Genomic DNA, 13,247 nt, shown 5'->3' with positions numbered 1-13,247 from the left:
ACTTAGGTTACAAGATCTCATTGCCAAACTCAAATGAGTTTTATTTTAGAAATGTGTCACATACAACTAACTCTATGGTGGGAACACTTATATTAAATTCGCCATATGACGTCACCGTCAAAGGTTGATGAAAAGTTAGGGTACTTTTTTTTTTATGATCTCATACCTCAATGTTACACCTTTCCGATCGCAGGCATTTCTAGTTGTTACACAGTTGAGACTAAATAACAATCGGAAATGTGGTGCCGAGCTTGCTGAGGATTTCCTACTTAAACTCGTAAACCACAGTGACGTTTGGTTATTCAACCGCAACTGTTATTTTGGTTTCAATAAGTTATTTTGCATGATGCAGAAACCTCAAACTATGTGCAGTTTACCATGTTCGCTATCGGCATGTCGTGCAATACCTTCAAATGAATCTGCCAAAATAATATCCTTAAACTTTTCTATTTGAAACACAGGCGATGTTCCTCCACCAAAAACAATTCATTTAAATTCCTTCGTAAACACATTTTAAATTCAATTTCATTGAATTGTCAGCAACGCTTCGCAACAAAACTAGTCTAGCGTAAGAATCATCCCCGAACCACCTAAAGAAATATCTCGCTTCAGACAACAAGCGACAACGCCGCTTCCCAGTGTTAAGACTAAACTGACATGACGGATTCTATAGCCTACCATATATTTTATCTAACTGCACAAAAAACATACTTCTTCACTACAAAACACATCCGTTGTAAGTTACTCTCAACTTACCGTAACTTGAAATCCCATAAATGCAAACTGTTATGCCAGGACCTTCGAAATCGGGAAACGGCAATGTAAAGGCAGTGCCGCCATGTTCCTCTGCGATGACTGGGTGCCTGTTTATCTTACCAGTAGTCCTCCCCCACACGCGCAGGGCATCAGCACTCATTACCACAATAGACTGCTGCTCACAGAACAGACGGCAAGAATGATGACACTGCAACCAGCCATAGCAGCTAAAAGCCAGACACAATGCAATGAATGCCCGGTTAAAGTTTGTTAGCCACAACTACAGAGGATGTTTACACTGCATTTTAAACTTTAATAGGTTGCCATAGTACTTCCTTGTTTACTAAAATAAACATGACATTATGAAGTCTTTAAAATGTAGCCTAGTCTACTAAATAGTAAACACCCTTTTATTTAGGCCGAAATACATTTTAATTTGGAGTAAAGAAAAAGTAAAATGTATTCAGGTTTTGCATTTCATAATGAGTCAATTAACAAGCTGACACACAAACACAGTGAGATAGTGCCTCGCTTCACATTCGTTTTTTTCCCCCCTATTTGGCACAGTCAAGACGTCTCAGGCAGATGTTCAAACGTTTGCACAGCTCACAAATCATAGCCTCTGTCCAAACCCTCCATGGACTAGAACTGATTACGCTACTTACTTCACCCATGTCTGCCTTTATAGCAGCCACAGAGCCACACTCACTAATTGGCCACACCTGCTGTTGATACAATAAATTGTTAATGTTCCTCCATTAGACTGAGACTTTGAGCTAGGGAAAGGTTTTGCACATATGAAAAGAGAAACTAATGTAGACATGTTTGCCTAATGTCTTTGCACTTAAGTATTGTATATTGTCTTCCAAGCTGTTTAGCTCTATTTCATATCCTTTTCTATACCCTGTAAACAATATTTACTTAGAGGGATTTCAGGGGATCTAGTTGCAGACAGACAGTTCATAGGGCAGAGGCCAGGCAACAAAAACATGTATTTGGCTGCCTATTACATTCGTAAAATCCCAAATAAGTATTGTATATTGAAGCGTAAAGAACAGTGGAAGGCAATTGGTAATATCTTTTCTTGAGTGGTTCTCTGCTTGTGGCCTAAATACAAAATCGATGCCATTATGGGCTAACATTCTACTCATTGTCCACAGTTCAGTTATTGCCTCTCCTTGATAAACACTGCCACCTAGTGATGATTTATTGGTTTATCTATTTCTTTCATCCAGGTAGGCTAGTTGAGAACAAGTTCTCATTTGCAAATGCAACCTGTCCAAGATAAAGCATAGCAATTTGACACATACAACAGAGTTACACATGGAATAAACAAAACATACAGTCAATAATACAGTAGAAAAAAAAGGGAAAAAAGTCTATATACAGTGAGTGCAAATGAGGCAAGATAAGGGAGTTAAGGCAAAAAATAGGCCATGGCAGCTAAGTAATTACAATATAGCAATTAAACACTGGAATGGTAGATGTGCAGAAGATGAATGTGCAAGTAGAGATACTGGGGTGCTAAGGAGCAGGATAAATAAATAAATACAGTATGGGGATGAGGTAGATAGATGGGCTGTTTACAGGTGGGATATGTACAAGTGCAGTGATCTGTGAGCTGCTCTGACAGCTGGTGCTTAAAGCTAGTGAGGGAGATATGAGTCTCCAGCTTCAGAGATTTTTGCAGTTCGTTCCAGTCATTGGCAGCAGAGAACTGGAAGGAAACGCGACCAAAGGAGGAATTGGCTTTGGGGGTGACCAGTAAGATATACCTGCTGGAGCGCGTGCTACGAGTGGGTGCTGCTAGGGTGACCAGTGAGCTGAGATAAGGCGGGGCTTTACCTAGCAGAGACTTGTAGATAACCTGTAGCCAGTGGGTTTGGCAATGAGTATAAAGCGAGGGCCAACCAACGAGAGTGTACAAGTCGCAGTGGGTAGTGTATGGGGCTTTGGTGACAAAACGGATGGCACTGTGATAGACTGCATCCAATTTGTTGAGTAGAGTGTTGGAGGCTATTTTATAGATGACATCGCAGAAGTCGAGGATCGGTAGCATGGTCAGTTTTACGAGGGTATGTTTGGCAGCATGAGTGAAGGATGCTTTGTTGCGATATAGGAAGTCGATTCTAGATTTTGGATTGGAGATTCTTAATGTGAGTCTGGAAGGAGAGTTTACAGTCTAACCAGACACCTAGGTATTTGTAGTTGTCCACGTATTCTAAGTCAGAGCCGTCCAGAGTAGTGATGCTGGACGGGCGTGCAGGTGCGGAAAGTGATCGATTGAATAGAATGCATTTAGTTTTACTTGCATTTAAGAGCAGTTGGAGGCCACGGAAGGAGAGTTGTATGGCATTGAAGCTCATCTGGAGGTTAGTTAACACAGTGTCCAAAGAGGGGCCAGAAGTATACAGAATGGTGTCATTTGTGTAGAGGTGGATCAGAGAATCACCAGCAGCAAGAGCGACATCATTGATGTATACAGAGAAGAGAGTCTGCCCAAGAATTTAACTCTAGGGAGAACCCCCATAGAGACTGCCAGAGGTACGGACAACAGGCCCTCCAATTTGACACACTGAACTCTATCAGAGAAGTAGTTGGTAAACCAGGTGAGGCAATCATTTGAGAAACCAAGGCTGTCGAGTCTGCCAATAAGAATGTGGTGATTGACAGAGTCGAAAGCCTTGGCAAGGTATGAATCAGTGGCTTTGGTATTAGCATTGATCATTGTCCCAAAATATTTCTTTGTGTATATTATTGCAAAGGCAGTGAATGATATGAATGATAACTTTGAGTACCGGTTTGTTCTATATTGAAAAACAATGTATTTATTAGAAGGCATCTGTACATTTTACATTATAGATTCATACAGTTTGATCTGGGTTTCTCAATAGAAAGGAACAATAAGATCACTTCACAGGGTTTAAATGTGCTTCATCTTAGTTTATCAGAGTTAAGCTGTCCACAGTAACATTCTGAAAGTAGTACAACTCATAATGCCCAAATGTCCAAGATCAGCATATTAGCAATAATAACAATACTTGTGGGGCTGCTTATATTTGTCCTGTTACACACATGTATAAGTTTGTAATGGAAATGTGTTTCTTGCATATCCCAACTCCCCCTGAGCTGCTGCAGGAATTGGGGTCACGGCTAGGGTCACCAAACTAGCAATTGGGATTAAGTGCCTTGCTCAAGGGCACAGCAAGATTTCTTACCTTGTTGGCTCTGGGATTTCAAACCAGCAACATTTCGGTTACTGGCCTAACCCTTGAACCTTGAGGCTATCTGTCGATGAATGATGGGTATAAATTAGGGGTACCCACCAGTGCATTTGCAGCTCCCTATATTGATGTGCCACATTTTAACACCCCTTTAGCTGTCTTAAGAAATAAAGTACAGACATTAAATAATTGCAGTTCTATAAAGCATTACAAAGTAAGATTCTTGCAAGTACTTTTTACTTGTCAAACTTGTCAAACAAGCTCAATTGTGTGTGGGACAGGGAAATGTGAATAATTTGAATCCAAGATTACATGTGTCCTTTGTTAGGGATGTAATTTTTCAACAGATAAATCGGATTAAATCATTGATCACAAATTACTTTTCCATTTGTTGGTGTGAGAAGAATCATCACTAGCTGAAAGAAACATAGGAAATGAAAAAATGTTAACAACTGGAAAATGGTAATACATTAACCGAATGGTGTAACATAATGTAATGTAAGTGAAATTAAGACATACCAACAGTTATCTTCCCCTCCTTCTCCAGTTTCTTTAGGTGATGCACAAGGTTCACCTCTGCTGCTCTATGCAGATGTTCAGGTGTCTCCTTTTCCAGAAAAGTACATTTAAAAAAATGGGTTACAAAGTAGATTATTCATGGTAGAGGTTTTCAAGGGTGCAAAAAGTTGGAACCGTTCTGAGGTTTTCCCACCCGACCCGATATGCATAAATTATATATATTTTTAAACTGAGACCATAAGACAGTCAGACCCGTTCCGAAAAGGCCCCTTGAAAAAACATACCAAAGCAGATCCGTGCTTGTTCGAATCCAAGATACCAATGCAGATCCGAGAGTAAAAAGAGCGAAAAATAAACCCACCGGGCGCTGCCAGCACCATCAACAAACAAGCGATGTTGCCCAAATGATCCACAGTTACGGGTCCTTAAAAACGACCTATAACAAATTACACAATGTGTAGCATATTCAAAACCTTGTAGCCTATTGTTTTAATGGTTTTTACTTTCCTAAAACAATAATTGTCCATCTCATGGTTCAGCTGTCAGAGATTTGAGCACCAAATGCATCAGGACATTGCATGCATGGGCCTGTTAGGCTTAGGTGTTCACTGTGTGATATTAACATTTAAAAGCAGGCACACGTGAATGGAGCAGCCGGAACCAGTTTCAGCTGGACATAAGCTATATGTTTTATTGAGTGTCAATTGGCTGACACGGATAATTCAGCTTGCGTAGTTCTCATCACCTCACACACATTAAATGAACAGAGGACGGACCAATCAGGTCCAGTCGGTAACTGGACAGTAACAAAGTTCGTCAAATCAAATTTTATTTCCATCACATGCCCCGAATACAACTGGTGTAGACTTTATAGTGAAATTATTGCTTACGAAACTTTCCCAACGATGCAGAGTTTAAAAAACTATATACAAAACTAGTAACTAACACAAGGAATAAAATAAAATACACAAACAGTATTTGGTATTTTATTAGGATCCTCATTTGCTGTTGCAAAAATGTGCAGCTAATCTACCTGGTGTCCACACAAAACATGAAACTATATACAGGGAGTAACTGCACCAGATCAATGTGCAGAGGTATGAGGTACTTGAGGTAGATATGTAGACGAAGCCACAGTAAAATGACTAGCAAAAATAGCACTCAAAAATAGCTAGCAATGCTAACATTAGCTAGATAAAATCTGGAGATCTCCCCTCAATCTTAGCTAGCTACTGTAGCTAACATTATACTGCATCTAGGTTTTCCTATTAATTATTTGCCTTCTTTAGAAATGTCATCATGTTTTCAAGTCACAGTAATGCACTTTTGATTAAATCTTCATCAGTCCTAAAACAAACATTCAAAACAAAATGGTGACCCAATGTGCAACCCATATAATTCTATAGGCAAAGCAGTGTTAGTAGGCTTTGAATGATGTAACATTATTTGGTCAGCATCTACACATACCGTATATCAACCTTATGTTACCAAGGAATTTTACCAAATGTAACCAAAGGAGGTTCAGGACCTGGTTGCATAAAACACCTTAAGTTACCTTTAAGGGGAAAGTTTCCCCTTAAAGTTAAGTCAGTTGCACAAAACATTTTAAGGTGAATTTCCCCCTTAAATTAAGTGAAAAAGTTATGGTCCCCACGAAGTCCCTTAACTGCTTCATTCAGTATGGATATCAATGTAAACAGCACTTGTGGATGTTGCTTTCATCTGCTCTGGTTACAAAAGTTTGAACATCAAAAAGCTATCTACTTAGCTAAACGATGGAAGATGCACAATCCGTGGCTATAAAGATAGCTGGCTAGTTACAGTGGTTCCTCCTTTAAAAGTTGTGTCATACTGCAGCACACCTTCCGGACTGTAGCAGAATTCTATGGCACATTATTTAACATTTTTAACATTAATGCAAGTTAGTGCTAGTTTGACTACCAGAGGGCATCTTTGAGAAGCATTTGATAGTCTTCCATATATATTAGCATTACGAGAGAATTTAAAACCTTTTTTGTAAGAACATAGGATAAGGGACTGATTTTAAGAAATGTAGCTTAATTAATTTGATTAATATTATGGTGTTTCTATTCCAAGAAAAACGAACAACGAAACCCTCAGGGTTTCCGTTAGGATGGAACGGAAAATATGGCACTGTAAAACGTGACGGTCAGGAGTAGGCTACAGCATAAGAGGATTGGAGGATTCTAAACTAATATCTAAGGGGCATAACATTTCCACACCATAATTGCAGTGTAACCCAATAATCAAACAGAGATTCAGTGAAAATTAAAAATTGCATTGATTTATCGAGACCAGTCCCCATGCTTGTCTCAGAGCAGCGCAAAACGATGCTGAAATAGTTATTGCTTCAAATCCTATTGCTTCGAACTTGAAAATTCTCTTTAAATAAATAAGACCTACACCACTTTTAACAGCACATTACTCAACACTAGTGAGACTCATTTTGCCTACGGTAGGCCTACAGTATATCGAAAAATATTTTTTTCAATGACGTGACTCTACGCCAATAATTGCATTTTGAAAATAAAATAACATTTTATTTGTCACATACACATGGTTAGCAGATGTTGATGCTTGTGCTTCTAGTTCCGACAATGCAGTAACAACCAACGAGTAATCGAACCTAACAATTTCACAACAACTGCCTTATACACACAAGTGTAAAGGGATGAAGAATATGTACATAAAGATATATGAATGAGTGATGGTACAGAACGGCATAGGCAAGATGCAGTAGATGGTATCGAGTACAGTATATACATATGAGATGAGTAATGTAGGGTATGTAAACATATTAAGTGGCATTGTTTAAAGTGGCTAGTGATAAAAAAATGTACATACATTTTTACAATATTAAAGTGGCTGGAGTTGAGTCAGTATGTTGGCAGCAGCCACTCAATGCTAGTGGTGGCTGTTTAACAATCTGATGGCCTTGAGATAGAAGCTGTTTTTCAGTCTCTCGGTCCCTGCTTTGATGCACCTGTACTGACCTCGCCTTCTGGATGATAGAGAGGTGAACAGACAGTGGCTCGGGTGGTTGTTGTCCTTGATGGTCTTTATGGCCTTCCTGTGACATCGAGTGGCGTAGGTGTCCTGGAGGGCAGGTAGTTTGCCCCCGGTGATGTGTTGTGCAGACCTCACTACCCTCTGGAGAGCCTTATGGTTGTGGGCGGAGCAGTTGCCGTACCAGGGATTGATACAGTCCGACAGGATGCTCTCGATTGTGCATCTGTAAAAGTTTGTGAGTGCTTTTGGTGACAAGCCAAATTTCTTCAGCCTCCTGAGGTTGAAGAGGCGCTGCGTCTTCTTCACAACGCTGTCTGTGTGGGTGGACCAATTCAGTTTGTCCATGATGTGTACGCCAAGAAACTTAAAACTTACTACCCTCTCCACTACTGTCCGGTCGATGTGGATAGGGGGGTGCTCCCTCTGCTGTTTCCTGAAGTCCACGATCATCTACTTTGTTTTGTTGACGTTGAGTGTGAGGTTATTTTCCTGACACCACACTCCGAGGGCCCTCACCTCCTCCCTGTAGGCCGTCTCGTCGTTGTTGGTAATCAAGCCTACCACTGTAGTGTCGTCTGCAAACTTGATGATTGAGTTGGATGCGTGCATGGGCCACGCAGTCGTGGGTGAACAGGGAGTACAGGAGAGGGCTCAGAACGCACCCTTGTGGGGCCCCAGTGTTGAGGATCAGCGGGATTGGAGGATTCTAAATAAATATCTACGGGGCATTTTTTGTTAAAATCTGTGAGAATATCTGAGAATATCTAAGGGTCTTTTATACAATTCTAAATTAATTAATAATAATAATAATAATAATCGCTTTGTTGAAAAAGTTAAGGTATTTTTAGAGAGGATTTGGTTTTCATTTAACCTAGAGTGAGTGAGAAAAAGGCAATTTTTGAACATGGGGTGAGACATTCTCACTAATTTGTAAATAAAGCCAGTTTGTTTTTTTGAATTATTTATTTCTGGAGAAACCAAAAGCCACAATGTCCCAATTAATTAGTATCTACCTTTCCAATTACTTTTAGAGTTTGGGATTTACAAATGTGCGCTTTTTATGTAATTTTTCGTTAAATCCAGTTCGGATTTAAGAATAACTTTTGACTGACGCCTTTAGTGAGAGATCTAATGCTTTAATATTTAATAATATCTGCCCACCCAATTCATATCTAAAGGGCCATTTTTTGCACCATTATTAGTTACGTTGTTTTAGTTTGAACAGTGCAGACAGGCACTAAGAACAGCGGGAACATTTCCCTAGTCAGCGCCATTATTAATGCAATGCCCCTTAAAGTGTTGCTCTGTGCTACCCTGTGGTGCAGATTGGGGTTCAACCCCCCTCCCCCATGGACTAGGTCTGTCTTCTGTGCGCTGCTCTGTGGCCCGTCCCGTGCCTCCTGCTCTCATGCCTTGAACCTTGTGCGCCTACCTATATCTCTGTGGATAGTATATATTGTCCTGCTAGAAACGTTTGCAGTATTCACAGCATGCTACGCTTGTGAAATACAGGGTTAATAATATATCTGTGAGAATATCTCATTCAATCTAAATAATTTAATAATAATAATAATTGCTTTGTTTTAAAAATAAAAAAATATATATATATTTTTTCAAATAACGTAAAGTGAGCGAGAAAATGGCCATTCTTGAACATGGGGTGAGACATTGTTACTAATTTGTAAATAAAGCCAGTTTGTTATTTAGAATGATTTATTTCTGTTTTTAGAGGGAGAGAAATCAAAAGCCTACCATCACCTCATGGGTCTCCCAGTCGCGGCCGACACAGGTATTGAACCAGCATCAGTTTGCACTGCGATGCAGTGTCTTAGACCGCTGCCCCACTCGGGCGCTGTACAACGTGACTTTAGGCTACAGTACTACAGTAAGAGCAAAGTAATCCTAACATTTCCACACCCTAATTGTAGTCTAAGCTTCTCTTAGAATAAAAACCTTAGTGTAACAACAGTTTTAGTAAGTGATACTGAAGTCGTGCACAATTATCAGTTTCTATTTAGGTTTATGTAGCCCATTCATTGTCAGTTAGACACACATTAGCGCCTTTAGATCCAAAAGCATAACCAGTGCTCTAACTCCCCCTTGCGCTGGTCTGAAGCAATGAAGTAGTGACGCAGGGTACCGTACTAAACTACAAAACTTTTAGTGGAGCAACCATTGTAGCTATAGCTACTCTATAAGCTAGCTTGACGTACTAGAAAGTAATATAAACAAGTTTAGAAAAAAGTAACTTCAATAAATGTGGTTTACAATCTTCTGAAGCAATTTGGTTATCCTGTCTTGATTGCAGAAGTCCTATTTTGTTATCTCACAAAACGAGTCAGTGAATCATGCCATTTCCATGGTAACCAGATACTCTTTCTGCCATACATGTCTTCAAACTCCTGTAAAACCCCTTAAGAATGCCCTTACTTAAAGGAAATATTTGAGGGGCTCTATGCAACGCCCTTGAACAATTCCCTTAGATAAAGGGAAATTATTCCTTAAGGTATTAAGGGAAACACTTAAGATGTTCTATGCAACCGGGCCCCTAACTTTAAGTTGTAATGTACAAACCTTGTAGACGACTTTGACCAGTTCCATAGATGAAAATGTGTTCCCTCCGGCTGCCTGGAGGACACTGAAGATCTGTTGCTCTCTGAGGTTTCTATGGCTGATGTAATGCTGGATCTTAGAACCAGCGTCTTGAACCACAGGTCCATGACCTAAAGAAATTAGTTTGGGAAGAAAGTAACGTAGATGTTTTTGTATCAAGTCCTATGCATAGCTGACATAGCTGTAAATGTAAACTAGTAATCTGGAGAAGAGCCTCTCAAATCATGATGCCATGTGGCTTCAAAGATCTATATATTTTTGTCCACTTAATGACACACTCTATGTCCCAATTGGCACCCTATTCACTATTTAGTGCACTACCAGGGCATATGGACAAAATTACTGCACTAAATAGGGAATAAGGTGCCATTTGGGACGCATTCCCATGAGTTTTAAGAAGTGTTTTAGAGCTCAATAAACAAACCTGGGTATATTAGGTCAGCCTGTGAGTCCAGCAGAATTTGCAGAGATTTCATATAGTCATAGAGATCTTCAAACACGGCCGTTCCCTCCCCCAAAATACAGTCTCCTGAGAAGATGGCCTTCTCTTCCTCCAAAACAAGGGCCATGTGGTCATCTGTGTGTCCTGGGGTGAACAGGACTCTGCGCGCGCACACAAATGCACACACCCACAGTTATACATAGAGCCATAATAAAGCTTATGCACTTCACAGTGCTTGACTTGGACTGAAATAAGTGCCGGGACTGTTTATATTTAGGTGCAGGAGCTTCACAATACTTCTGAGCCAACATTCTATAAGAGGTGCAGGAGCTCAAGCAGTAGAATGGTGGTGCCGGTACTCAGCTCCGGTGAGCTGCTGCCCAAGTCAAACACTAGCACTACACTATTTACACAGTAACGTTACACTTACTTCAGTGTGGCCCCCTCAGTTTCTATGACGTCTCCATGTTTCAGGTAAGTGTACGTCTTACTTGGTCCTATTCTTTCGTCAGTTGGGGGAGAGCGAGGGAGTTTACTTACTTGTAACTCAGAACCTGGGTGGAGAAATAAAAGCACACAAGCGATGTGTGGCTTTCTGAGTCAGCGTCAACAAAAAGCACATAACGCCCTGGACCAGATCTAAAAGGCCTCTGAAGCTGTCAATCTGTGGCTGACAAAATGAGATAGTTACTATCGTCAGGTGTCACTCACTTCCAGTAATGTCTCTGCAGATGTCGATCACCCCACCTGTATGGTCGTGATGCCAATGGGTGACAATGATCTCCTGGATGGCAGTGTTGAACTGGCTCAAGGCTTGTTGGAGACTGCTGATGTACTCAGGGACGGCAGGCTCTCCTGTGTCTATCAACACTCGCCTTAAAACAAGAATGGTCTTAATTTAATTCATGCAGTTTGATACTTTTGTGTAGTTTCCATATCCATAACACTCTTTCAATAAAATTGTACTACATTAGACCTTCAACTGAAAATGGATAGGCACGCATGGAGCAATGCTGTCCAAGAGGGGAAATGCGAGGCTAGTACAGGTGTGGAATACATTTCCACAAAACGAAAATACCTTTTCCCCGTTCCAACTAAATACGTATTGGTTCCTTGTAGTGTCATTGGACCAGGGTTGCATCCCAGGATTCGCACAACTCTGGAAGATAGCTGCTCGATACGAGGGAGTATTGCACTCATGGTTCACGACGCAATCAGGTACGTATATCAATTGTGCTGATGTTAGTAACTAAAAGCCCCGTGCAATGTGAAAATAAAAACTGTAGTCCAAGACGCTGAAGTTGTAAATTAGCTTTGAACTTCACCTCTCCGATGTAAATAAACATTGACCTGGAGTGGAGGATTACTTCCTGTGTGACGTGGCACCTCACCTCGTTTCAAAATAAAAGCCTCATTATCCAAATAAAACTGTTTGCTAAAAGTCATAACAATGTAGCCTCAAACTACAAAACGATTGCATATCATTTCATAATAATTATAGTACATCGTAAATACGCACCCCCCCCAAAAAAATAATTTTATATATATATATAAATATATATAGATATATAGATGGCAATGACAGTCACAAGCACGAGATGGTAGTAACTGAGCTAGGTCAATAGGTAGAGCCATTGTCAAATCTTCTTCAGAGATACATGGTTAATCAATTGACTATATCAGTATGTTGTAGATAAAGTGTGACAGGATAATAAGATAATTACGATTTATGATAAACACATTTGCACATTTCTCTGTAGAAAAAAACAAGAACGACCGTTTTCAGCACAAACTGTTGAAAACAACTATACGTCATGTTTGTGTGAGCGTTTGTTTCTTTCCAGCTTAAATATCACCTTGGGTTTGTTTAGCCTCTGTAAGTGTATTGACTTAAATTATTTATAGTAAGTAAAGCTAAATGATTTTTGTCTGCTGTCATCGGCATAAATGTAATAGACCTTCACACATTTCTACATGTCATTTATTACACGATTTAACACCAACTCATTTAATTTGTTTTGACTTTGCAGTTCCTATGCATTGGCTGTATTGTCATTATATAGAATATAAGGGACAACATGATCTTAAATAAAGCTGCGTGATATTTATTTTATTCATTCTATTACCCCCCTAAGTGCTTCATGAGTAATAGTACATGCATTACAAGAGATCAATACAGTCAAATTAACCCATAAAACTGACATAGGATGCAGCTGTAAATCGTACAATGGGTCCAACTACACCCATAACACAACCCATCCCACTGAATGCTGTGTTTGATATTTGTCTCTCATAAATTGTGACCTATAAAAATGGCTGCTTGGTCTATATAATATTTACAGGAGCGTTGAGAGGTAGCAGAGACCTTTTCTAAATGAAATGGATCCTGCCATCTGGGTATCAGGGCCCTTTTCTTCTCTTCTCTCCCTCTGTAATTACGCAACATAATGGCTGTGCAATCTGTCTGTAATCTCACATTATAATCACTCTGCTTTCCTTCCCTCTGCACCTCACTCTTTCTCCACTGCTGCTAATTCAATATAAATGTAAATGACCAGGAGAAAGAATGGAGAAAGAAATGTAGAAATCTCATTTTTATTTACATGCCTAATCACAATAAATTGTTCTGTGTGAATTTTGGTGAAATATGAATGGGGTCGTAG

The 13,247-nt window shown here is 39.8% G+C and overlaps 2 protein-coding genes across 6 annotated transcripts in view; both read right to left on the bottom strand.

Annotated features, from left to right (window-relative positions):
• Positions 1 to 952, bottom strand: part of LOC109874983 (nuclear receptor coactivator 2) — a 70,272-nt gene extending 69,320 nt beyond the window's left edge. For 2 of the 4 annotated variants that reach the window (XM_031810150.1, XM_031810152.1), the window contains exon 1: positions 757 to 950. The gene's annotated coding sequence lies outside the window, so the exon portion shown is untranslated. Of the gene's footprint in view, positions 1 to 756 lie in introns of all 4 variants that reach the window. The other 2 variants (XM_031810153.1, XM_031810151.1) reach the window with 2 other exon arrangements.
• A 2,605-nt stretch (positions 953 to 3,557) lies between these two features.
• On the bottom strand, positions 3,558 to 11,983 carry lactb2 (lactamase, beta 2). Of its 2 annotated transcripts, none has more exons than XM_020467027.2 (7): positions 11,663 to 11,983; positions 11,296 to 11,459; positions 11,015 to 11,138; positions 10,567 to 10,745; positions 10,104 to 10,252; positions 4,500 to 4,587; positions 3,558 to 4,396 (listed from the first exon to the last, which is right to left on the bottom strand). In XM_020467027.2, the coding sequence occupies exons 1-7, from the start codon at positions 11,782 to 11,784 to the stop codon at positions 4,350 to 4,352; spliced, it is 873 nt and encodes a 290-aa protein (XP_020322616.1). In that variant the 5' UTR covers positions 11,785 to 11,983; the 3' UTR covers positions 3,558 to 4,349. The 2 variants fall into 2 exon arrangements, with proteins under 2 accessions (XP_020322616.1, XP_020322617.1); XM_020467028.2 differs by having other exon boundaries at positions 11,332 to 11,459; positions 11,663 to 11,963.
• Between the last annotated feature and the right edge of the window lie 1,264 nt (positions 11,984 to 13,247).

This window comes from Oncorhynchus kisutch, linkage group LG30, assembly GCF_002021735.2.
Source record: "Oncorhynchus kisutch isolate 150728-3 linkage group LG30, Okis_V2, whole genome shotgun sequence".
In the NCBI taxonomy this organism is placed as follows: Eukaryota; Metazoa; Chordata; class Actinopteri; order Salmoniformes; family Salmonidae; genus Oncorhynchus; species Oncorhynchus kisutch.
This window is presented reverse-complemented; position numbering and strand designations above follow the sequence as displayed.